This window comes from Chiloscyllium punctatum, chromosome 25, assembly GCF_047496795.1.
Source record: "Chiloscyllium punctatum isolate Juve2018m chromosome 25, sChiPun1.3, whole genome shotgun sequence".
NCBI classification, from domain to species: domain Eukaryota; kingdom Metazoa; phylum Chordata; class Chondrichthyes; order Orectolobiformes; family Hemiscylliidae; genus Chiloscyllium; species Chiloscyllium punctatum.
The window spans coordinates 70,793,088-70,820,916 of NC_092763.1; the positions used below are offsets into that span (position 1 = coordinate 70,793,088).

The 27,829-nt window shown below is 43.8% G+C and overlaps 1 protein-coding gene across 1 annotated transcript in view; it reads right to left on the reverse strand.

Annotated features, from left to right (window-relative positions):
* Positions 1 to 5,861: 5,861 nt before the first annotated feature.
* The window catches only part of slc25a43 (solute carrier family 25 member 43), a 28,846-nt gene continuing 6,878 nt past the window's right edge, over positions 5,862 to 27,829 (reverse strand). Inside the window, exons 3-5 of the mRNA XM_072595526.1 lie at positions 13,189 to 13,361; positions 10,190 to 10,324; positions 5,862 to 7,264 (exon numbers count right to left, since the gene is read on the reverse strand). Coding sequence (XP_072451627.1) covers positions 7,046 to 7,264; positions 10,190 to 10,324; positions 13,189 to 13,361 — 527 coding nt within the window. The 3' untranslated portion in view covers positions 5,862 to 7,045. The remainder of the gene's footprint in view (positions 7,265 to 10,189; positions 10,325 to 13,188; positions 13,362 to 27,829) is intronic.

Sequence of the window (27,829 nt, forward strand, 5' to 3'; positions counted from 1 at the left end):
TACTTCCAGAACATACTAACATACTCCAGAACATAGGCAGCACAGTGGCTCAGTGCTTAGACCTGGGTTTGATTCCAGCCTTGGGTGAGTGTCTGTGTGGAGTTTGTACGTTCTCCCAGTGTCTGCTTGCATTTCTGCTGGGTGCTCTGGTTTCCTCCCACACTCCAAAGGTGTGCAGGTTAGGTGGATTGGCCACGCTAAATTGCCAATAGTGTCAGGGGTGTGTGGGTTAGATGAAATGTAAGGATACAGGAATAGACTAAGGGGATGGATCTTGGTGGGATGCCCCTCAGAGGGTTAGTGTGGACCTGTTGGGACAAATAGCCTGTTTCCACACTGTGGAGATTCTATAAACTCCATTGCCAACAAGCATGAGCATAAAATTAGTCTTCCTGACTGCCAAAAGTAATATGTACAGGATAGTTTTCATTAGATGTACACTGCATGTGTGTGAATACACAGTATTATAGTTAATCGGATTGAGGAGTTACAGTCACAGATTGTCTTATGGGATTATGATGTTATGGCAATAATGGAAACCTGGCTTACATATCTGAGTGTTAAATTATCTTTGGTTACAAAGTGTGTAGAAAAGTTGGGAAAGTCAGAAGAGAAGGAGTGGCATTTTTGCTGAAGGAGACCACCACAATGTTGGAGAAAGTTTCAGAGGGTTCAAGGATAGAATTGGTTTGTCTAAAGCTAAGGAATAAGAGATGTGTAATTATATTGCTCAGTAAAATATACAGAACACCAGCTACTGGGAGGTATATAAAGGAACAAATCTGCAAAGAAATTACAGACAGTTATAAACATCATGGAATTGTTAATATTAGGGTCGAGTTATTCATATATATTTTATATATATGTTTATATAATATATATAAATAAAACACACACAGTCACCACACACAGATAATAGTAGAGTAAGGTTTAGTGAGGGGCAATTTCCTACAACAATATACATTCAGTCCAACAAGAGACACTGCAAAGCTTATTTCTTGGGAATTGGGTAGACCAAGTGACACTGGGGACATTTAAGGGGCAGAAATCATTATTTTGAATTGTTTAGGATGATGGTAGAAAATATCATTGATGAATTCAAAGTAAGAGTAATGAACTGGTAAACGGCTGACTTCAATGGGGCAAGAACAGAGCTGGGCTGAATAAACTCGTACCAGAGGTCGGAGGGGAAAAGTACAGTTGCTGAACAATGGGTTACCCTCAAAGAGGAGATAGTTTGGGCACAGTGAAGGTACATTCCTGCAAACAAAAGGGAAATATAGGACAAATAAATCCACAGCTCCCTGTATTACAAGGGAGATAGAAAAAATGTGCTCACTGGAGATGTTTGATCATAAATATAGATGAAAACCAAGATGAATAGTGAAGCGTCAAATGGGAGGTATAAAAGCAAATGTGAGAACTAGGATGAATAAAGACTGGCAGCTAAAAAAAGGAAATCACAAAGTCTTCTAAAAATATGTGAATAGTAAAATGGTGGTAAAAGGAAGTGAAGGGCCAATTAAGGACCAAACAGGGGATTTTAACTTGGTCTAACTGAATATTTTGCATCTGACTTTACCTATGAGACAGATGCAGTCCAAACCACAGTGACAGAGGAAGAACCGCAGTCATTAGAAGAGCTTAAAATTAATAGCGAGAAGGTACTGGATAAGCTTTTGATATTTAAAATGATAAGGCACTGTGACTGGATGGCATGCAACCAAAGATATTGTAAGAACGGGGAGAGGAAATTGCACAAGGCACTGAAAATTACCTTTCAAATCTTTCCCAGGTTTGAGTGCAGGAGAATAATGACTCAAAACTTTGGAGAATTGTAACTGAAGGGGAAGGCAGTGAGGAACTTCAAACGCACATTGATGAAGTGGGCAGATAGGTGATGGATGAAGTTGAATGCAATGTGAGGTGATGCACTGTGTTACAAAGAACTTGGACAGGCAGTGTAAAATAAGGGACAATATTTTAAAGTGTGGGAGGAGAAAGACCTAGGTATATCTGTGTGGAGATCATGAAGGTGGCAGGCAGGACAGGGTTTAATAAAACATACAGTATTCTAGGTTTTAAAAATAAGGTATGAAGATTATGATGAATTTATACAAGACACTGATTAGAGCTCAGTTGGAGCACAGTGTATAGTTCTGGATGCCATACCATAGGAAGGGTGTGAATACATTGGAGAGAGTGCAGAAGAGGTTTGATAGGATGGTTGTGAGAATGAGATACTTCAGTTATGAGGAAAGATTAGAAAATTGGGACTGTTTTCCTTGGAATGAAGGCTAAGAGGTGGACATTTTCAAGTTCATGCAAGATCCGGTAAACTGGTTAAAGTAATTAGGGAGAAACTGCCGCTGCTTGCAAATGGATCAAGAATCAGAGGCGACAGTTTTAAAGCTCTTTGCAAAGGAAGCAAATGAAACGCGAGAGAAGCTTTTTCACACAGCGAGTAGGTAGGCCGTGGAATGTATTCCTGGAAACGTTGGGGAGGCAGGTTCAATTGAGGCATTCAAGAGGATGTTTGATGATTATTTCAATAGAAACAATATGCAGGGTTATGGGAAAATGGAAGAGAAAGCATGCAGGTAAGATGAGAGGAGACTCATTTGGCACATACCCACCATTGATGAGATGGGCCAAATGGCCTATTTCTGTGCTGCAAAATTCAATGTTACAGAATGAATCCCAGCAGATCCACCTTCAGGTTGCAGCTTGTTAAAGTGTGGCCCAGGCATTATGAAGTGATAAGTGTTGGAACACTAACCGAGTCACAATCAGTTCCGGTCTCGAGAATATGTAGTGCTGTCTCCAGATCCATGTGATCAGATTCGTCTCTTTCTATTATATTTTCATAGATATTGTTAATCAACTTGTGCAGAGATTTTATGACACCTCAGATAAGGCTTCAATCTGGGCCTTTTGTTTCAGAGATGGTGACAATATACTGAACAAGAACCCAAATATGATCACTGTAATGTCTACACTGGAAGCAGATTGTCCAATTGTTACATGGAATATACAATGTAGCTCTACCTCATTCAGATGGGGAAGGTCTTGATTTCAATCCTTGAACAAGTCTGAGGCAACTGATTAGCTGGATGGAACTATACCAAATGAACTGCACAGTTAAAGAAGGCGTCTTCTCCAGTGCACCTAGGGGTGAACAATGGATGCTGACCCAGCCAGTGACACCGACATGTGAAGAGATGAAGACCAAAAAAAAATCACAATCAACATGATTTGTCTGAGGTTAGGAAAAGAGAAAAAAAAAACTCCCTCTTCCTGAGATGGCTTTTACTCATTGGCTCCCACATGATATAACTCACATGATGTAACCTCAATCACAAGATGTGATCCCCAGCTTTCATTTCAGGCCATAGGCATTTGGAATTGTGGAATGTCCTTACAAACCAACACTGTGAAAATTACTGTTGTATCGGAGGCAGGCAGGCAAGCTGTACAAAAGCTATTAATCAGAGGCAGTAACCCAACCAATGGTCTATTAAAATATCAAAACAGAATACAAACTAATTACTGGACTAATAACCAAAAACACTGGTTGTTATCTTCTGAGGAGGACCAGGAGATCAAAGTGTTTAAAAACAGGCACTTTATTAAGGAGGTGTTCGCTACACAGGAAGCACAGTTAGACTTAGGGTTTCCAAACCGAACCTAAAATGGCTAATAACATCATCTTTATATCACATGATTGGACTGTTAAAGTGACAGTCCACCATACTTAGCAGATTACTTTCTGAGAACTTGGGTTAGAATTCCACCCATGTCAGATGGTAACATTTGAACGGAGTAAAAATCTGAAATTTAAAAAAAACTGGCTCAATGGTGACTATGTAATCAATGTCAATTGTCATGAAAACTCAGTTGATTCACTTATGTGCTTTAAGGAAGGAAATCTGCCATCCTTACCTGGTCTGGCTTCTATGTGACTCCAGATCCATAAGCAATGTCTTTAACTCTTAACTGCCCTCTCAAATATTGGCTTGCTAGCTAAGCCAATATTTGAGAGGGCAGTTAAGAGTTAAAGACATTGCTTATGGATCCCATGAATTAGTAAACAAAACACAGCTGATGTAAACAGGTCAGAGGCAGATCAGAGAACACTCACTTGACTGATACTTGGAGTAGGGCAGGTTTATCTTATTAGGAGAGGTTGGATAGACTGTACTTGTATCCACTGAAATAGATCTTTTAGATACAACCAGGATCCTGAGTGGACTGGAGAGGGTGGATGCTAAAAATAGGGTCTCTCCACACAGGAGAACATAGGGGCACAGTTTAAAGATCTGGGCATTCCCACTTCAAACACATTTGACGAGAATCTTTTTTTCTCTTAGGTTGATGGTCTTTTGAACTGTCTTCCTGAGACAGTTGAGATGAAATTCATTGAACACTTTCACAGCAGAGGGAGATAGATTTATGGAATTCAGAGGGAGTCAAATGTTATTTGGGGGCAGTGTGGACGTGAGACCATAAACAAATCAACCATGAACAGAATTGCAATACAGGCTTGAGGAGCTGAATGACTTAATCCTGCCCCTACTTAATATGTTTGTATATTTTTCACAGCATCAAGACACCTGCACACTTACAGAGTGCTGCATTGGACCACTTCAGATTGACAAGGCTATTGAATCCCCACTGCAAAAATAATGGTGAAGTTCACATGCAGTAATGAGGAGAATTTAGCAAGTTTGGAGAAGTTGCCCATTGCAAGAAATGAGAATTGAACTCAAATGCATTCTGATCTCTGCTGACATGTTTATCAAAGTCCTGTACCACTCAGTTACATGGAAGAAAGGGCTTATAGTTGGAACATGAGAACAGGAGACGGTCACTCACTTCCTCAAACCTAATCAATTCGATCATTGCCGGTCGACACCTCAACTTCACTTAGCTCTGTAACCCTGATACCCTATATAACAAAAGCCTATTTATCTCAGTCCTTGAAAGTCAGACTATTGACAGGAAACATCGCTTTTATCTTTGGGGATGTGTAAAGATCTACTCTACTACCTAATCTCTACTACAAAGGATTCCTGACCTTGTTCCAAAATGGTCTTGCTTGGATTCTACTCTGTCTCACCATTTTGATTTCATCAGAGGACACAGATTTGCTGGTTTCTTGTATCCTTTCAACATTCTGAACGCAGGACAAATCAAGTCCCTGCTGTACATCAATATCCCCATAGCCCAATGAGCAAAAGCAGCAAATACAGTCAATCCAATAGTGCACAGGCAGAGCCTGAAGCAGAACTGCTAATTCAGAAGTAGAATGGTGACATTTAGCTTGCTGCAATGTTGTTGGTCAGATGTATGCCTTGTGGGAATAACTATTAGATGGAATGAGATGCCAAGTGGTTTAAAACTGTGACAAAAACAGAAATTGCTGGAAAAGCTGAGCAGGTCTGGCAGCATCTGTGGAGAGAAAGCAGGGTTAACGTTTTGGGTCCAGTGACTCTTCTTCAGAATTCAAAGTTCGAGGAGGGGTCACTGGACCCGAAATGTTAACTTTGATTTGTCTCCACAGATACTGCCAGACCTGCTGGGTTTTTTCCAGTAAATTCTGTCTTTGTTTCCAATTTCCAGCATCTACAATTCTTTTAGTTTAAAAGTCGACTAACATATGAAGTCATCATTTTCTGATAGTCTTTAGAAAACCAGTTAGAAACCAACGTCCTGTACCTACATAAAACAGGATCACAGAATTATCATGAAAAGTTGCAGTGAATGTTACATCCTGATAAATCATTTACCTCATACAGATGTGTTAGAGATGGCAGGGTGTATATGTATAGACAGATTGAACAATACACAATAAACAAACATTTTGTGCATAAGTGTTTATTACATGTAGCAGACATATAACAAACAAAAAAAATCTACTTTGGCCTCAAAGGATATTAAAGATAGAGTTTCACTTGGCTAATTTTTTAAAAAAATCCATTAATATGTTTAGATTCTAAAGTTATCACAGTGCATGATTCTGTTATTGCTCGACTATTGTGAAACTGGCAGATCACATGGACTGCACAGGGTAACTTCTTCAAAGAAGAAGATGATAATATTACATTCCTTTGTTACAAGTGGGAGTAGGGTCAGCAAACCAAATTAGTAATATTGTGGTGTGACCTAACACTTGGTCAAGGGACTGCACCAATTTAAAAATGTAACCCTTCTGTTTCTTACTCCCTGAATAAATTGCTTGAATTTCAGATCTAGCTCAGGCAAGGTGACAATGTGGAACACTTGCTGACCAGAGACACTGAAGGAGATCATCCACAAACACGGATTTCAGTTTCTCTTCTTGTAGATCTTGGCTTGTCAGGAATTTTTTCCCCATTTTAACAACAAGCTCATTTGTAAACATCAGTACAGTGAAACAGGAATTAACATTCCATAACACTCTCAAAATGGGAAATTGTACTGTAATTAAACTGGACTATGCAAGTCCAGAAAGTACTAAATCACACCTTCTATTCTCTTTGGTTTTGAAATCCATTTTCCCCAGAAAGCAGCATTTTTCTAAGCTAAAAGGCACAATGTAAAATGCAAGTCTTTTTGGTTGATTGACAGAACTTTAGTTTCACTTGACATCTCACTTCCGTTCTGATGCGGGCTCGTTCAAAACTCTCACGCTGTTTATTATGACCAGCTACTGATTCGTGGGTGCAGACAATATCCACAGATGCAACATTACCTCAAGAAAGTGAGGCAAGTAAAAACGATAACTGACTGTTTAAAAAAAACTGAAGTAATCACAGGATTAGTCACTGAAGTTTGTGGTCAGCACATTAATGTCAGACTGGCCCAATTGTTCAATATGGACCTCCAATAGTTCAGAAACAGATGCCATCTTGGTTATTGCGCTGGGCAACTGACAATGCTGAGTGTGATGTGAGCGGGAGGAGTATACAGGTTTTAAAGGAAAACAGGTTCTTTGGTGCAAGGAAGTGACGTCAGTGCTCAAGATGAACAAATGTCCTGTCATAGGCCTCGAGAGCCGGTTTCCTCAGCCCCACCATTTGGTGCCTAGTGTGGACTGGTTAGTCTCAAACCTCTTTTCCCTGATCAACCTCCTCAGCTCCCACAGCTCCTCAGCCCCCAAGCTCTGGTCTACACCTGGACTCAGCCGATAGCTCAGGGGAGACACGATGTAGCCATTCTTGTACAGACAAACCCGCTTGCAGAACTCGAATGTGCTGAACATCAGACCATAATACGGAACAATCTGTGAATTACAAAAAAGTGATTGAAACAGACAGGCAAAAGGCAAAAGGCTTAAATTGAATGTGGCAGATCGCCCCACCAAATCTAATAGAGGCTTAGATATGAGGGTATATGATAATCTGTTATTGAAAGTGTGGTAATATTTAGCTTATAACTTGAGTTAATGCTGAAGCAAAGGACAGAATACATTGGACAGAAATGTGAAAAGGACTTATTGCTCTAAAAACACCTCTTGGGATTATAAAGAGGTTTCATGTAGAGATAATTCAAAAAGCTTTTGATCTATGTCTGTTGATACAGCAGCTGTCCCCATCCAAATGCTGAATTTATGCAATTTAATAAACTCCAGTCAATCAAGCTCCAGTCTGGACATTGTGACCACCATCCTCCCCCTCCCCCCACCCAGGGCAAATTCTTAATTACTCTTCACAATAATAAAATGAGCCAAAGCAAAGCCTCATTTAGTGCAGACTTCAGATTAACACACACTCTTCCAAGACAAAAACAGCAGCATAATTTTTCTGAAAATCAGCTTTGTGGGACACATTTTATGCATTGCGTTAATTCCTGTTCACACAAGTTAACGGTTTTTTTTGACTGAAAAGTCAATCTGCTCCATTAGACTTTTCCACATGACTGAACAATTGGAAAAGGAGTCAATTTCCATCACTGGGTCATCATATGACATTTGTAACTTCACAACACTAACACAGATACCATATGCGAGCTGGAAATTTATGTTTGATCTGTTTTCATTTATAAATATTACAGTTAACTTGCTCTAGTTCTGAAATATCATATTTTCTCCCAAATAAAATTATCACTATTTTTTCTCCTCTGTCTCAAGAAGTGACATACTGTCACAATGAAGTAATGAAGTAATGAAGTTGGTTGTCATTGGTTGAATCAGCTCCAAAAGGCAAGCATGTCCTTTCAAAAGTGATGTTCTGACGAAAGGGGTCTTTCATTAGACAGGTGGAGCTCCACCTGGTTCAGACATCCAGCATCGGTTTAGTGAAAATCAGGAATTCTACAACAACATCCGAACCCTAGTCACATTTTTTTGGACAAAACAGGCTTTGGTCACATGCTCTGGCAGCGACAATAAGTAAAGCATAAAATGAGAGGATCAATCATTGCTGCTCCAAAACATTAAAATTAGAATTGGCCTGTCCGGGACTGTTAGATCTTTGGAAGGCAAGGATACTAAGGGACTTGGAGCCAAGGCTGGAGATTTTAAATAAAAAATCACTCACAGGATGTGGATACTGCTGAGAAATCAGCATTTATTGTCCATCCCTAATTCCCCAGAAGGCAGTTAAGAGTCAACCACTTTGGTGTGGGTCTGGAGTCACAAGTAGGCCAGAACCAGTACGGTGACCATTTTCTTCATTAAAGAATATTAGTGAAACAGATGAGTTTTTCCAGCAATGGATTCATTACACTCTTAATTCCAGATTCTCTTTTGAAATTCAAACTCCACCTTCTGCTGTGGTGGGATTTAAATTCAGGTCTCCAGTACACTGAGATCTCTGGATCAATAGCCCAGTGATAATACCACAATGCCATCACCTCCCCTCAGAATGAAGTTAAGATACAGATCAACTGACTGAGTGGCAGCACTATTAACAGCACACTTCTGCCCCTAAGGTGTTGGCTTCTAAGAACTTTTCCTAACATGTAGGTGATATAACTTTAAATAAGCATATATCCTCAAATAATGATTTAACATGAAGTCTTTGCTATCGGAATCTTATACGTAATGTACAAGAGAGTTGATCATAATAAGAAATGACATTATACTTCAGTTATAGAGTACTGATGAGAGCACATCATGAATATTAATCTAGATCATCATCTCCTTATTGAAAGGAAGGATGCAAATATATTGGAGATAGTTCTGAGGAGGTTTATTAGATTAGGTTATATGAGGAGTTTAGGTTGAGGAGGTTAACAGTGTTCCCAATGGGTTTAGAAGAGCGAGGTGTGACTTTATTGAAGTGTAGAAGATTCTGAACCACCATTACAAGGTGGACATGGAGACTTGTGCAGTTTTACTGAGGAGGCGGGGGGAACTGGTGAAATCAGGCCACTTCTCCAAGCATCTCTTCCCCCCTCATACCCACCCAAACCCTATCCCTGTAACCCTGCATTTCCTATGGCTAATCCCCCTGGCCTACACATCTTTGGATTAGATTACTTACAATGTGGAAACAGGCCCTTCGGCCCAACAAGTCCACACCGCCCCGCTGAAGCAACCCACCCATACCCCTACATTTACCCCTTACCTAACACTACGGGCAATTTAGCATGGCCAATTTACCTGACCTGCACATCTTTGGACTGTGGGAGGAAACCGGAGCACCCGGAGGAAACCCATGCCAACACGGGGAGAACGTGCAAACTCCACACAGTCAGTCGCCTGAGGCGGGAATTGAACCCGGGTCTCTGACGCTGTGAGGCAGCAGCGCTAACCACTGTGCCACCGTGCCACCCACAACTGTGGGAAAAAACTGGAGTACCCAGAGGAAACCCACACAGTCACTATGTTTCTATGTTATCCACTGGAGGCCTGTACCCCTACTCTCTACAAATAACAAGGACTTGATACAGTCTGTAATAAAGAATTTTCAGTAACAGAGCATTACTTGTTTTGGGTGAAGGCATCTGTGCTGAATTGTCACGGCAGTATGTGGTGCCAATATGGCTGGGTGGGGCCATTATGGCATGGGTAACTCACAAGAGAGACAGACAAGGAACAAAAACAGAAAGGTCAAATATATTGATACCCACAAATGACAATGAATTGACTATGTGTCTAATATACACCCTCGTGTTACATTGAATACAGAGAAATCAAGGTCAGACAATGTAGTGCAGTACAGATCAATCTAATGAGTGCTAGGTTTATGGAAACAGCACTCACCTTTACTAGATTTGCTGTTAGACCATTCCATAAACTCAGGACACCTTTTGTCTTCACAATTTGCTTGAAACAGTCCACAACACCAGCAAAATGTACATCCACCCCTCCGTAGTGGGGAAGCAGGGGACTCTGTGCCTATGGAGAGAGATAAATGGTGTTCACACATGGAAACAAATGATTAATCTCAAACTACATTTAGATGTCACCTTTACCACAACAAAATATGAGAAACACTCCTGGGTGCAACAAATCCTTATTAAAATTATTAGAAGCTTGATCAAAGAGGCATGTTTTTGATTAGATTAGATTGCCTACAGTGGGGAAACAGGCCCTTCGGCCCAACAAGTCCACACTGACCCTCTGAAGAGTAACCCACCCAGATCTATTTCCCTCTGACTAATACACCTAACATTATGGGCAATTTAGCATGGCCAACCTACCTGACCTGCACATCTTTTGGACTGTGGGAGGAAACCGGAGCACCCGGAGGAAACCCACGCAGACACGGGGAGAACGTGCAAACTTCACACAGTCCCGAGGTGGGAATTGAACCTGGAACCCTGGTGTTGTGAGGCAGCAGTGCTAACTGCTGAGCCACCGTCCTGCCCATTTCTTTTAAAAAGAATCATCTGACAAGGAGAAGAAAACATGTTACAAGTGTCACCACTCACTGGAGTAGCTGTGACTGGTAATCAAGCTCCATTATTCCCAGTCATTTAAAGATTTTAAAATAAGTCTCAAAATTCCCCAATTCACTCAATCTTCAGTCTCAGGTTGATAGGAATCATGGAACAGGTTTCCTTGCCCGGCAAGAAGCAATTTATTACAGGTCATCAGATTCCAACGGCAGGAAAACACAGTTATAGATTACTGGCATATAACAGTACACATTAAAGCTCTAATCTCCTTATAACCACCCTCCTTACATACAGCCACACACAGAGACAGATGTGAAGAGGGAAACAAAGAACAATACAGCACAGGAATGGACCCTTTGGCCCACAATGTTGTGCCAAACATGATGCCAAATTTAATTAAGCTCAAATTGGGAAAGCAGTTCAGTGGTTTTATTCACAAGTTTGGTTGAGTTAGTTCTTGCTGACCAAAAGGTTTCTCTTTGGGTATCCTTTTCCAAATGATTTACACGAGGTGCAGTGGCTGGTTCCACTACACAAAAGGTTTGATTTATCAATTAAAGAAAAGGTTACCGCAACAGCTAAAGGGAAGTTAAACTGTTTTAGTCATACAGTCATAGAGATGTACAGCACGGGCTTAAAATGGCTTCCTGTAGAGAGATCCTGGGACTTGGTCAAGATGTTCAGTTACCCAAGAACTAATCATATGATTTTGGCAGGCAAAAGACCTTTGTCACTATTAACTGGTCACTAATCCATTGACCAATCAACATCTTGTTGACAACCAAAACTCCATCTGGATACAGACTCATTCCACCAGCACCACCCCCCTCTCCCTCCACAACGACTTCAGTACATTTGCAACCTAAACTTTGTTTACTGTTCGAGGGTCTGCTTGAAACAATGTTTGCTGTAAGTCAGGTGATTGGCTTTTCAAAGCATTGCAATTTTAAAAACCTGTGTGGTATCATTTCAGTCCACAATTGTAAAATCCAGACGAATAAAAAGACGTAGCCTTTACAAAGTGCAGAGATGTTTCTGAGCAGAGCTCCTACATGCTGGGACCCAGCCAATGAGAAGGGACAAGTTCCAATGGTGAAATGAAGGAAATCAGGCACTACAACATGGCAGATATAGGAAACAAAAACAATTCCTCTGGGAGAATTATCAGGCTGGAACAAGATACAAACGTAGGAAGGGCAAGACCATGGAATAATTTGAAAACAAAGGATGAGAATTAGTGTGAATTAAGAGATGGGCACCAAACACATTTAGGTAAACTGATGGCTACAGAGGATGGAAGATGCAAAGCCAGCTAAGAGAACATTGAAGTAATTGAATCTGGATATAAAGAACACACAAGTGACAATTTCAGCTGCTCTGAGATGAGACAGACCAAAGAAAATAATTTTGTGGCCTGAATGACATGGACAATTGAATTATTCAGGCTTCTTCCAAATGAATCCGATAGTGAGTTCGAGAGAGACAAATTTAATTATGTTTGTGCTGTAGGAACAACAGATCATAGGCCCATTTTATTTTAGTGCACACTTAGACAAGGTAAAGGCATAATTCATCTTCTATTTGCTGCTGTGAAGCTGGTCGGTACAGAAGTAGTTTCAACCTTGGACATGGAAATCCATTTATATTTCTGGTTACAAGTTACAACATTTAAGGCAAACAGGGAGACTTACTGTGTGTCTGCACTGCCATTGTAAATTTGCAACTGCATCTGTTCTTTACTGTACTTGCTGTGGATATTCCCCAATATCAAAAAGTGCATCAAAATCTGCTGGAGAACCGGACTTCCAGCTTGCAATGAATCCGCCAATAAGACAAATTTCGATCATTCTGCCATTGGTTCTGCACTGCCCGCTGTCAGTCAGATGGGTTTTGAGAGTTAGTCAAATCCTCTTTCAGAGCATCTGTACACAGTAAGCCCCTTGAGGTTTGAATCATATCTGACTCATGTATTCAGTGACGAAATGCTTTAGCAGTACCTACATTACGTTGTAATTGCTGCAAATGCGGCAAGTGACTGCTCCATAAAACCTGGAGGAGATGCTTTTAAAAGAAAAGGCAATTGGATAAAAGGTTTCGGAATCAGCAATGGGCCAACAGCGCAGACTGGTGGTCAGAGCAGGAAGTGTGCGCACACACATAGCCGCACAAGATGCCACAGGAGTTCACATTGAATGGCTCTTAGGAGGAGTTGAGGAATTCATGCAACGAAAATTGGATTGCTGCAGTTATTGACCAGAAAAGGAAAAGTACCTGGGCGTTCAATCAAGATAAAACACCTCAGGCACAGCTCAGATCACTTCACATTTCTGATGTTGCACATAAGCACAGTTCAGAACTCACCTGCATCTTTCTTTTCACAGTTTCAAAAGGGAAGGAGAGTGTTTGGGCAACACCCGCTGCCAGACAGCCATTGCCAAAATTCTGCAAAGGGGTGAGTTTCACACTGGGCTTATTCCAGAGTTTATCCAGGTTGATATAGACCAAAAAGGAACCGGCAGAAAATGGCACTGAACCTAGAAGAGGAAAGGCAGGAATTTCAAGTTAAAATTGGGGGAAAGAGTATGATTTCCTTGAAGCATGTAAAATTCATAATGGTCTTGAGAGGATAGATCCTGAAAAACTATTTTCCTGGCTGAAAATCAATTCCTGTCTTGGGCGACCGTATGGAGAGTGCCCATTCTCCCCACTGCGTGGGTTTCCTCCGGGTGCTCCAGTTTCCTCCCACAATCTAAATGATGTGCAGGTCAGGTGAATTGGCCATGCTAAATTGCCATAGTGTTAGGTGCATTAATCAGGGGTAAATATGGGGTAGGTGAATAGGTCTGGGTGGGTTCCTCTTCAGAGGGTTGGTGTGGACTTGTTGGGCCGACGGGCCTGTTTCCATGCTGTAGGTAATCTAATCTAATCTAATCTAACACAAGATATCTGAGGATAAAGGCCGTTTAGGGCTGAGATGAGGAAAATTTTCTTCATTTGAAAGGTTGTCAATCTTTGGTGTTTTTCGACTCCACAGGGCTGTGAAGGTTCAGTTAATGGAAACATTCAAGACAGAGATCAATCGATTCTTGGATTTCAATGGAATCGAGGGGGATACAGGGGCAAACAGAGGAAGGTAGAGTTGAGGTGGATCAGCCATGGTCTTAGAGAGTACAGTAGCAATGGGATGACATTATGGGCTGAACAGTCTAATTCTGCTCTCCTAAATAATACACGGTTGTTCTTACTCATTGATTAAACTAGATTCCCTACAGTGTGGAAACAGGCCTTCAGCCCAACAAGTTCACTCTGACCCTCCGAAGAGCAACCCACCCAGACCCATTCCCCTACATTCACCCCTGACTCATGCACCTAACTCTACGGGCAATTTAGCATGGCCAATTCACCTGACCCGCACAACTTTGGACTGTGGCAGGAAACCAGAGCACCTGGAGGAAACCCACGCAGACACGGGGAGAATGTGCAAACTACACACAGACAGTCGCCCAAGACAGAATTGAACCTGGGTCCCTGGCACTGTGAGGCAGCAGTGCTAACCGTTGTTGTGGTTCTATTCGCTGAGCTGGGAATTTGTGTTGCAGACGTTTCATCCCCTGTCTAGGTGACATCCTCAGTGCTTGGGAGCCTCCTGTGAAACGCTTCTGTGATCTTTCCTCAGCATTTGTAGTGGTTTGAATCTGTCCCTTCCGGTTGTCAGTTCCAGCTGTCCGTTGCAGTGGCCGGTATATTGGGTCCAGATCAATGTGCTTCTTGATTGAATCTGTGGATGATGAGAATAGCCAGGGAATTCCTAGAGGCATGGCACTCATCCACAGATTCAATCAATAAGCACATCGATCTGGACCCAATATACCAATTAGCACATCTACAAATGGTGGGATGAAGCAAGTATGGGATCCACAAGAGGATGCCAAAGTTCTGGAATGGTTGTAGGATTGGAGACCGTTACAGAAACAGGAAGAAATGAGACTATGGACATATTTGAACAGTTACAGTGTTTACCAAATGACTACAAAACAATGTGTTTTGGCATGGGTTTCCCATTTCTTTTCATTCCAACCTGTGGAATGACAGTCCTGGGGACCCCACCTACTCACAAGTACCAACAATATTCTAACTTCTGAACCTGCAGAGTGAATTACTCATAGGAAAATGGCACTCTCATTTTTATTACAGTGACTGAACCAATTGGTAATATGCCAACAGATGCAGAGAAATATAGAATACATAACTCTTAAAACATTATTCCTGGAGTACTGTGGAAGTTAGAAATTCACGAAGGGTTCAGTTCCATGTTTACTTCTCTATCAAGGCACATTGGGGGACTCAAGGGTAAAACATTCCACTGCTAAAAAGACTCACTGCAGTATCAATTGGAAACCTGTCCTCATACAATACAGACAGAACATCTCAGTAGGGTGGGAGGAGGGGAGGGGGCGGGAGAGGCTGACTATATCTCAGAAATGGAGCCCAGTGGAGCCACAAATCCATTGTAGCCTCACAGAGGTATTTGTCCTTCCCAGACAAGACTAATAGCTTTGGCCACAACCCTGTTAAACTGCCGGTAAAAACAATGACTGCAGATGCTGGAAACCAGATTCTGGATTAGTGGTGCTGGAAGAGCACAGCAGTTCAGGCAGCATCCGAGGAGCTTCGAAGGAGCTTAAACTACCTCCTGCTCCCATTGTCTTACTTCCCCTCTATATTAGCATAGGTATGTAAATCCCCCATTTACAGCAGGCAATTCCCTTTTGTCTTAATCTCTTCTCATCAACATATAATCATGAAGTATATGATAAACAGTTCCTGTAATCCATTCAGATGTTATCACTGGATATCGACATTCATCGGGCTTTGTAAATTCATAATTATCTACATTAAACTATGTAATGACAATCGACCATGTGACTGATAAACCTTTTGTTTAATCCCGATAAAAAATACTGTCTTTGTGTGTAGGGAAGAGATTCGTGGAGAAGTCTCACCAAAAGTAGACACATGTCTACTTTTGGGGACATTGAGAATCTCTCGCTGGCTGTCCAATAATAAAGCATCTGCTGATGTACTGAAACTTGTGCCGTCCGGATTTGTGGTACAAAACAGACATCAACATTCGGGGCCGCGACTCTGACCTCCCCATAGGGAACGTCTCCTGGGGCTGAGTAAGTGACACAAACATCTGAATTGGGCAGAACTGACCGGTAAAGGTGCCCTGGGGTGTTTTACCCCAGACTGCTCCATGTGTTCAGCCAGACAATCGTTCAGCTGCTCCCCCCCACCCCCCACCCCCTCCCCCGCCCCGAGCGCTGCAAACCCCCAGTCAGTACTAACGAACTCCAGTGGAACTGGGATACACTCTGGGCACAAACTCTCCCCCAGAGGCCGGTCCAGCGACGCCCACCAAGCCGCCTCTCCCCACAGGGGCCTTGGGGGGGGGGGGGCACCAGGGGCGTCCCCTGATGCACCTTGGATAAGAGGGAGATGGGGCCGGTTCCCAATGAGGCAGCCAGGCCAGTATTTCAACTGTGGGAGGCCTGTCGCTGGAAGGCTGAATTCCCCTTCGCCCAAACCGCGACTTTCCAGGCCTGGACCTGCCGCCCTGGACTCACCTCGAACAATCCATTCACCGGATTCCCAAATAGTAACCTCCCAGTTGTCAGCATGTCCCCTCAGCAGGAACCCCACATTACCTTGCAGACAGCTGGAACTCCAATCCTATTTATGATAGGCACGGGGGTAACCAATTCCACCCTTGATCAGAAAATTGTGAGGAATAAGGGATTTTAGCTGGCAGGCAAGACCATGGCACTCGTTGGGTTTGAAGGGTCAAGCGATATATATCCGAAAACTGTTCCGCTGAAAGTGGAGTTCTGAGGATGAGCTTGCTCGATTTCCTTCACACTAACAGTTAAGATCGGATGGAACCTGGCAGGCAGGGATATGCTTTGTCCCCTGTACGGATGAGGGCATTATGGTGGGACTGCACGGCCAGGCACAATTCCCCCAGTTTGCGGTCCCCCAGTGGTCGGGGCTCAGCACTGAACAATCTGCCTTCACACTGCCATTCCTGACCCCTGTTTGTTGTGACTCTACTGGACGCTCCACAGAACAAAGCCGGTATTATACTCCATTTGAGAGCATGGGAATGCTCAGTTTCGGTTGTTGGTGAGGTTGAAGGTAAGGAAGGCTCTGCTTATTTTGTTCGAATCCCACACTACCTGAGGCAGCAAATGTGGTTGGTAGTCCCAGGTGCTACGAGCTAGCGAGGGCAGGAATAGGAGGATAGAGCAGATGAATGCATGGCTGAGGAACTGGTGTATGGGAGAAGGATTCACATTTTTGGATCATTGAAAGCTGTTTTGGGGTAGAAGTGACCTGTACCAGAAGGACGGGATTGCACCTAAATTGGAAGGGGATTAATATACTGGCAGGGAGATTTGCTAGAGCTGCTCGGGAAGATTTAAACTAGTAAGGTAGGAGGTGGGGGGGGACCCAGGGAGATAGTGAGGAAAGATTTCAATCTGAGACAGTTGAGAACAAAGGAGAGTCAAGCAGTCAGAGCAGGCAGGGACAAAGCAGAGAACAAGGTAGGACTGATAAATTAAACTGCATTTATTTCAATGCAAGAGGCCTAACAGGGAAGGCAGATGAACTCAGGATATGGTTAGGAACATGGGACTGGGATAAGATAGCAATTACAGAAACATGGCTCAGGGATGGACAGGACTGGCAGCTTAATGTTCCAGGATACAAATGCTACAGGAAGGACAGAAAGGGAGGCAAGAGAGGAGGGGGAGTGGCATTTTTGATAAGGGATAGCATTACAGCTGTACTTAGGGAGGATATTCCTGGAAATACATCAGGGAAGTTATTTGGGTGGAACTGAGAAGTAAGAAAGGGACGATCACCTTATTGGGATTAGTCAGAGGGAAATTGAGAAACAAATTTGTAAGGAGATCTCAGTTATTTGTAAGAATAATAGGGTGGTTATGGTCAGGGATTTTAACTTTCCAAACATGAACTGGGACTGCCATAGTCTTCAGGGTTTAGATAGAGAGGAATTTGTTAAGTGCGTACAAGAAAGGTTTCTGATTCACTACGTGGTTGTACCTACCAGAGAAGGTGCAAAACTTGACCTACTCTTGGGAAATAAGGCAGGGCAGGTGACTGAGGTGTCAGTGGGGAAGCACTTTGGGGCCAGTGACCATAATTCTATTCGTTTTAAAAAAATGATGGAAAAGGATAGACTGGATCTAAAAGTTGAAGTTCGAAATTGGAGGAAGGCCAATTTTGGTGGTATTAGGCAAGAATTTTCAAAAGCTGACTGGGGGCAGATGTTCGCAGGTAAAGGGACGGCTGGAAAATGGGAAGCCTTCAGAAATGAGATAATGAGAGTCCAGAGAGAGGATATTCCTGTTAGGGTGAAAGGAAAGGCTGGTAGGTGTAGGGAATGTTGGATGACTAAAGAAATTGAGGGTTTGGTTAAGCAAAAGAAGGAAGCATATGTAAGGTATAAACAGGATAAATTGAGTGTATCCTCAAACAAGTATAGACGCAGAGGAATATATTTAAGAGAGAAATCAGGAGGGCAAAAAGGGGATATGAGATAGTTTCGGCAAATAGAGTTAAGGAGAATCCAAAGAGTTTTTACAAAAACATTAAGGACAGAAGGGTAACTAGGGAGAGAATAGGGCCCCTCAAAGATCAGCAAGGCAGCCTTTGTGTGGAGCCGCAGGAGATGGGGGACATACTAAATGAGTATTTTGCATCAGTATTTACTGTGGAAAAAGGACATGGAAGACACAGAATGTAGGGAAATAGATGGTGACATCTTGAAAAATATTCATATTACAAAGGAGGAAGTGCTGGATGTCTTGAAACACATGAAAGTGGATAAATTCCCAGGACCTGATCAGGTATACCCTAGAACTCTGTGGGAAGCTAGGGAAGTGATTGCTGGGCCTCTTACTGAGATATTAGTATCAATGATAGTCACAGGTGAGGTGCCAGAAAACTGGAGATTGTGGTGCCACTGTTTAAGAAGGATGGTAAAGACAAGCCAGGGAACTATAGACCAGTGAGCCTGATGTCGGAGGTGGGCAAGTTGTTGGAGGGAATCCTGAGGGACAGGATGTACATGGATTTGGAAAGGCAAGGACTGATTAGGGATAGTCAACATGGCTTTGTGCGTGGGAAATCATGCCTCACAAACTCGATTGAGTTTTTTGAAGAAGTAACAAAGAGGATTGATGAGGGCAGAGCGGTAAATGTGATCTATATGGACTTCAGTAAGGTGTTCGACAAGGTTCCCATGGGAGACTGATTAGCAAGGTTAGATCTCATGGAATACAGGGAGAACTAGCCATTTGGATACAGAACTGGCTCAAAGGTAGAAGACAGAGGGTGGTGGTGGAGGGTTGTTTTTCAGACTGGAGGTTTATATAAATGATTTGGATGCGAGCATAAGAGGTATAGATAGAAAGTTTGCAGATGACACCAAACTAAAATCAGTAGTGGACAGCAAAGAAGGGACCTCAGATTACAGCAGGATCTTTATCAGATGGGCCAATATAATGAGAAGTGGCAGATGGAGTTTAATTTTGATAAATGTGAGGTGCTGCATTTTGGGAAAGCAAATCTTAGCAGGACTTATACACTTAATGGTAAGGTCCTAGGGAGTGTTGCTGAACAAAGAGACTTTGGAGTGCAGGTTCATAGTTCCTTGAAAGTGGAGTCGCAGGTAGATAGGATAGTGAAGGCGGCGTTTGGTATGCTTTCCTTTATTGGTCAGAGTATTGAGTACAGGAGTTGGGAGGTCATGTTGCAGCTGTACAGGACATTGGTTAGGCTGTTGGAATATTGTGTGCAATTCTGGTCTCCTTCCTATCGGAAAGTTGTTGTGAAACTTGAAAGGGTTCAGAAAAGATTTACAAGATGTTGCCAGGGTTGGAGGGTTTGAGCTTTAAGGAGAGGCTGAACAGGCTGAAGCTGTTTTCCCTGGAGCGTCAGAGGCCGAGGGTTGACCTTATAGAGGTTTATAAAATCATGAGGGGCATGGATAGGACAAATAGACAAAGTCTTTTCCCTGGGATCGGGGAGTCCAGAACTAGAGGGCACATGCTAAGGGTGAGAGGGGAAAGATATAAAAGAGACCTAAGGGGCAACGTTTTCACTCAGAGGGTTGTACGTGTATGGAATGAGCTGCCAGAGGAAGTGGTGGAGGCTGGTACAATTGCAACATTTAAAAGCCATCTGCTGGGTATATGATAGGAAGGTTTTGGAGAAATATGGGCCAGATGCTGGCAGGTGGGACTCTATTGGGTTGGGATATCTGGTCGACGTGGACGAGTTGGACCAAAGGGTCTGTTTCCGTGGTGTACATCTCTATGACTCTCTGACTCAAATCGTTGGCCCATGGTTTAAACCTAAAGATGTGTGCCACCTTGCCTACACCCTGACACAACACTCGCTTCCAACACCAGGGGACTGTGGCAACACTTCACACAGGGCCGTTTGAAATACCCTCACAACAGAAGGTCGGCATCCTGACCCCGCCATGCATCCTCAGTCAACCCAACCAGGGACGTTGGACCAGCCTGCCCCAGGGGCTTGTCCACTCACCCACCCTATTCTCACAAACCTGCCACAGTCAGTTACGGACCCTGAAACTCCCACAAGGATCTACAGCTGTCCAACATGTAGATAACCTGCTCGTTGCCAGTAACAGCCTGTCTAACTGTGAGACCAATACCACAGTACTACTGAATGTTTTACACTCCCTTGGGTATTTGGTTCTGCCCCATAAGGTCAAGCACTGCCAAAAGGAGGTGAAATTTTTGAGTCTTCTCCTCTTGACAGAGAAACGCATTCGGCCCATTGCAGAAACCCCACCGCCCACAACCCCAAAAATGATGCAGGCCCTCCTCGGCCTTCTAAATCTCTGTCGGCAATGGATTCCCAATGTCACCCTGTATACTCGCCTACTGACTCCACCGGCATCAACCACTGCCCCTACCCCCTTCCCCGACTTCACCCTTTCAACCGAGCAGCTGACGGCATTGACCGAAATAAAAAAAACAGCCTTCTACAAGCCCCAGTCCTAGGCCAACCCCTGTACAATTGACCATTCCAACTGTATATCACCATTACGGATGGATGTGCCACAGCCGTCCTCACCCAAACGGAAGCAGCTGGTGGCACACTTTTCAACCAAACTGGACCCGGTAGTGTCCGGCCTCCAGCCATGCTCACAGGGACTTCCTGCTATACATGTCCTCGTATCAGCAGCCTCAAACATCACCCTACACCAGCTGGTGGGGGTTTTAACCACACACTCTGCACAGGCCAAAACAAATACGGAGCAGCCCTATTCAACAACCCGCTTCTGACCTTTTCTCATTGCACCACCCTGAATCCGGCCACCTTCCTGATGGAACCCCCGCAGTACCTCTCATCTCCTGAACACGACTGCCTGCTACAGAATCATCTTTTCACCTCTGCTCGTGGTGATTTAGCTGAGCTGCCCATTAAACATGCGGACTTCACCTTTTATGTGGATGCCAGCTCCTACATTTCACCCACAGGTCAACGATGCTCTGGATACGCAATTGCCACATGATGAGGTGGTTGAATGCACAGGCTTCGAAACTGCACTGTCAGCCCGAAAAGCAGAGTTGTTTGTCCTCACTTGGGCTTGCATCCTGGCAGAGGGGAGTTCGGCCAATATTTACACAGACTCTTGCGATGCTTTTGGCGTCGCCCACAACTAAGGCGCCCTTTGGGAACATAGGGGATTTTTAACCTCCACAGGGCAACCCATTAGTAACGCTGTTTTTGTATGTAATCTCTTACAGGCCTTACAGTTACCTTCCAGCCTAGCAGTGGTCAAATGCTCAGCCCACACTGGTACAACTGACAGAGTCTCTAAGGGCAATACACAAGTAGATGTCGCCACCAAGTAGGCAGTGTTACACCCTGCTCTCCTAGTTCAGTTGGGCTCAGAGCAACACCTAGTTACAAATGTATGACGATGGGTAGGCCAGATTTGGGTGAGATACGTCATTTACTGGGGGGCGCCCCTGCAGAGGAACACAGATGGTGGTCACTGATGGGCTGCACCATTGATGCCCATACCAAACTATGGATGATCCCTGCAGGACAGGTTTGTGTTCCCTCTTTGCTTTTACCTATTGTAGTAGACTATGTACATAACTGTACCTACCTAGGCAAGGATGGAATGGTCAGCACTTTGCTCCAGACCTGGTGGCACCCCAAATTCCAGAAGACAGCTGAGAAACGAGCACAAGCGTGTTTGATCTGTAAAATGACTAATGCTGGAAAGGGGATGCCTTGCAGTTCCAGGACTACGCCCTTGCCTGGTGGGCCTTTCAATTGTTTACAATTAGATTTTCTAGAACTACCCAGAGTACAGTGTTATCAGTATTGTTTGGTAATAATAGATGCCTTCAGCAGATGGATTGAGGCAATCCTAACGATGGACAACACAGCTGCAACTGTGGTGAAAATACTGCTGAGGGAAATAATTCCCCGAAATGGACTCCCAGAGACCGTTAGCCCAGACAATGGGCCACACTTCGTGGCTAAGATTAACCAGGGGATTTGCAGGGAACTAGCAATAAACAACAATTCCACTGTACCCACCACCCAAAAGACGCTGGAGTGGTGGAATGGGCAAATGGTACCCTAAATTAAAAGCTGGCAAAGCTAAAACAGGAAACAGGCCTCAGTTAGTCAAAGGTCCTCCCTCTAATCCTGTTCCACATGAGGGTTACCCCTTCTAGCAAAACTGGTCTATCTCCAGCTGAGGTGGTTTACAGGAAGCTCAAGAGGACCCATGGGGACCTGGGATAGTCTGACCCCCTTCTCCCTGAGATCAGATATGAACACCCTGGGAGAGGGAGTGGGGGCGTACCCACAGGGGCTAACCAAAACTCTCCATGGTTTGCATTCGCAGGTATGCCAGGCTTACAGAGAAAGCAACGATCTGCCTGAAGGAGATGGCCCGCTGTTGAGCCAGGGGATTTCATCCTGATAAAGGACTGGGAACGAAAGGAGCTGGGACCGCGATGGAAAGGACCATTCCAGGTGCTGCTAACCACTCCTGTGAAAGTACAAGGGCATCCCCGGTGGATACACAGACTCGACTGCAAAAGAGTCAGCGTGGAAGCAGACACCAACTAAGGACAAGGACATTTTCCATACTTGTGACCTGTTGGTGACTTTGGGAAATGGGGCCTTGGGAACAGATGGACTCCAAATTGACACCCCTCAGCATCATATCTTTTTGCACCTAGCCTATCAGACAGTCCACGTACAGGGCAGAGACACCCACTGCTGGGTACGTGCCCACATGCCACCCCACTCAGTGGGGGGGGGGGGGGGGGGGGAATCCTTTTGTGGCCCTGACCTTTTCACTGGCACCAATTGGCCAAATGGTTACTGCGTCGAAGCCTCTCCGGTGATCTTGCTAACACCGATAATGCACGAGAGTGGCAGTCAGCAGGGTATAACGTGACCTCATTCAGGGGCTGGTATCACCCTATTTACAAACAATCACATAGACCTCCCTCCCTTGTAGTTCTCAACAACACCATCAGCTACACCATTTGTTTTCATGCAGAAAGGGAAGTCCTCCAAAGGTGCTTATGTGGGAATGAGTGAATGCTCCTCTACCACTCCCTGGGTTGAACCTATTCAGAACTTAACAGAATATTTCCACGTATGGAGTCAGCTATTACGAGGGGGCATAGCTTTAAATTAAGGGGTGGTAGGTATAGGACAGATGTTAGGGGTAGATTCTTTACTCAGCGAGTCGTGAGTTCATGAATGCCCTGCCAGTAGCAGTGGTGGACTCTCCCTCTTTATGGGCATTTAAATAGGCATTGGATAGGCATATGGAGGATAGTGGGCTAGTGTAGGTTAGGTGGGCTTGGATCGGTTTAACATCGAGGGCCAAAGGGCATGTACTGCACTGTATTTTTCTATGTTCTATGTTCTAATATGGGTACTTTACATTTGATTGGTCTGCTGTCCACAACAGAACTCCAGGCCACCTGTGGAATAACTCTCCAGGCTGTTGGGGTGGGGGGTTGGGGGGGGGGGGGGGGGGGGGGGCGCTGTTTCCACCCTGACAGCTTACAATGACACATACTTCATTTGCGGGTTGAAAACCTACCCCTGGCTTTCCTCAGATTGGGAGGGGTCATGCTACATGCAGTACGTTGTACTTCACATTTGAGTTTTGGGAAACCTGCCCTCACCCCCCTGAGATGTAGAAGGTCTCTTACCAGGTTCCCCACCTGAGTGGGAATGTTCTCTCCCCCAGCGGGAATCTATTTACATGCCCAAGACCTTAGTCAGCTCAGGACCATATAGGAAAGGGTCACCAATGATACGGCTAATGCTTTAACTGAAATTAACGTAGAACTATTTGCAGTTAGGACTGTGGCCCCCCAGAATTATTTGGCCCTGGACTTCCTCCTAGCCAAGGAGGGTGGCACCTGTGCTATTGTTGTGGCAGAGTCTTGCACTTACATCCCTGACAAGCCCACTAACATCACTGACCTCTCTAAGCATATCACATGGGGAAATCCAGACTCTCCAAACTATTGATAAGGGGTTTAGCGATGGCATGGGAGGGTGGTCACTGGGGACATTCTTGGAGGCCTGCTGGTATACATCGGAATTACAATACTAATTGTAATCTCCTGCACGCTAGTGCTCTGTTGTCCGAATGTTTTTGCTAAAGGCTGTAAGGGGACCTGGTTGATCATTGAATGATCAAAAGGAGGGAATGAGGAAGCTAGAAAGCCATGAAGCGATCAGTTCCATGTTTTACTTCTCTTTCAAAGCACATTGGGGACTCAAGGGTTAAACATTCCACTGCCAAAAAGATGCAGGTTTATAAAGTCATGAAGGGAATAGATAGAAGGTAAAAACAATGACTGCAGATGCTGGAAACCAGATTCTGGATTAGTGGTGCTGGAAGAGCACAGCAGTTCAGGCAGCATCCAAGGAGCTTCGAAATCGATGTTTCGGGCAAAAGCCCTTCATCAGGAATAAAGGATATGGTGAATAGAAAAGGCCTTTTCCCTTGGGGGAGGGAGTTCAAAACTAGAGAGCATATTTCTAAGGTGAGGGGAGAAAGATTTAATCGCGACCTGAGAGGCAACCTTTACTTGGAGAGATTGGTTTGTGTGTGGAATGAACTACCAGAGGAAGTTATAGATGCAGATACTGGTTGCTTTGCTATAATGTGCATTTCATTAATGCAAACTCACTGTAACGCAACTGATGAATTAGGAATACTGTTTCTAAAGCACAAGCTTTTAAAGCATACATTGGTTATAAAATGATTCCAGCCCCATCAGTTTAAATGATGCTGCGAGCATGCAACTTTCTTAGAGCATGGGATTGCACAAGAATGGAACAACCAATGTTATAGCGGAACTGACTGTACTGATACATTTAAGATGACATTTGGACAGGTACATGAATAGGAATGGTTTAAAGGAATGTGGGCCAAAGACGAGCAAATTGGATTAGTTTAGTTTAGGAAAGTTGGTTAGCATGGGTAAGTTGGACTGAAGGCTGTTTCCATGCTGTATGACTATGACAGTGACCCTACAGGTGTCCTTTAATAACCAGTTCTGAGAAACTCCATTAATGGAAAAGTAGTAGTGAAATGGGAATTAATGTTCTCTTTAATCCGTCCTTTTGGAGGGGGGGGGGGGGGGGGGATGGGGAGGCTTTCTTTAAAATAGCATCACCCACAGGCAGCTTTGTCAAACATCACAAACTTAACCTGACCCCCATGCCCTCACAACCAGCATTACTGTTACTGTACTTGTAACTAGATGCACGCTGGGCAGAAGAACACAAAGACAACTCTAAAGCAAGATCAAAACATGTGACACTGGAAAAGCACAAGACACATCCGAGGAACAGGCGAGTCGACATCTTGAGCACATTAAGAAATGCCTGTGCTCGAAACGTTGACTCTCCTGCTCCTCAGATGCTGCCTGACCAGCTGTGCCTTTCCAACGCCACACTTTTTGTCTCTGATCTCCAGCATCTGCAGTCCTCACTTTCTCCAATTCTAAAGCAGGTGTAAGAGGGATCTAGGTGAAGATGTGCACGGGTCATTGAAAAGTGGCAGATTACGTGGAGAGAGCATTAACAAAAGTCTATACAGCATCCTCACCTTTACTAATAGCATAGAGTACAAGAGCAGTGAGGGGATGCTGAACTTGTACAAGACACTTGGAAGACCTCAGTGGGAATACTGTATACAGTTATGGGAGACATATAGGAAAGATGTGAATGCATTGAAGGGAGTGTGCAAGAGATTTACTAAAATAGTTCCAGGAATGAGAAACTATATTTATGAGGACAGGTTTTTAAAAATTGTGACTGTTCTCCCTGAGAGAATAAGGGGCAGAGAGGAAGTCTAATTGAGGTTTTCAAAATCGTGAACTGGCTGGATAGTGTAGAGAAGGTGTAACGATTTCCGCTTGTAAAAGAAACGGGAACAAGCGAATATGGGTGTGCAAACAAAGTAAGGGAGATGTGAAAGAATGTTTTGACATGGCATGTTGTTAGGGTATGAAACACACTGCCTGGAAATTTGGTGGAGGCTGGTTTGATTAAGGCATTTAATGATTGTGTCATTCTGTTACATAATTCTTCCTTCAATTACTCATACACTTTTCTAATCCATTTTCATTCCTGACCATCTTGTCACCTGGACATTACTCAGGGTGTTGCTGAGCAAAGAGACCTTGGAGTGCAGGTTCATAGCTCCTTGAAAGTGGAGTCGCAGGTAGATAGGATAGTGAACAAGGTGTTTGGTATGCTTTCCTTTATTGGTCAGAGTATTGAGTACAGGAGTTGGGAGGTCATGTTGCGGCTGTACAGGACATTGGTTAGGCCACTGTTGGAATATTGTGTGCAATTCTGGTCTCCTTCCTATCAAAAAGATGTTGCAAAATTTGAAAGGATTCAGAAAAGATTTACAAGGATGTTGCCAGGGTTGGAGGATTTGAGCTATAGGGGGAGGCTGAACAGGCTGAAGCTGTTTTCCCTGGAGCGTCGGAGGCTGAGGGGTGACCTTATAGAGGTTTACAAAATTATGAGGGGCATGGATAAGATAAATAGACAAAGTCTTTTCCCTGGGATCGGGGAGTCCAGAACTAGAGGGCATAGGTTTAGGGTGAGAGGGGAAAGATATAAAAGAGACCTAAGGGGCAACTTTTTCATGCAGAGGGTGGTACGTGTATGGAATGAGCTGCCAGAGGATGTGGTGGAGGCTGGTACAATTGCAACATTTAAGAGGCATTTGGATGGGTATATGAATAGGAAGGGTTTGGAGGGATATGGGCCAGTTGCTGGTAGGTGGGACTAGATTGGGTTGGGATATTTGGTCGGTATGGACAGGTTGGACCGAAGGGTCTCTTTCCATGCTGTACATCTCTATGACTCTAAATGATCATTGAAGTGGCAGTACTGACAGGAAGTGAGAAAGTCTATAGCCTTAAAACTTGTCTTTAAACATTTAGACTAAAATGTAATGCTGAATTATAGAACACATTTACTGCACTTAAAAATAGACAGGCAGGAAGGCTCAGAAAAAGGGGGGAATCTCAAGGAAAGTAGAAGATAGGGACATCTTGCTCAGCAAGTGATAACAGAATGCTGTAAGGCAATTAAGAACATTTGCTGAAAATGTGTTGCTGCAAAAGCACAGCAGGTCAGGCAGCATCCAAGGAGCAGGAGAATCGACGTTTCGGGCATGAGCCGTTCTTCAGGAAAATTAAGAGCATTTGCCTTGGCATTGGTGAATCTGTGTGAACAGGGCACTAAGTGATAACATTCACAGCCTGAAACAAAACTTGGTACTATCAAAAGTTTTGTTATTAACTATTGGATCTTGTTCACTATAATGGATTCTTATTACCCCTTGCAA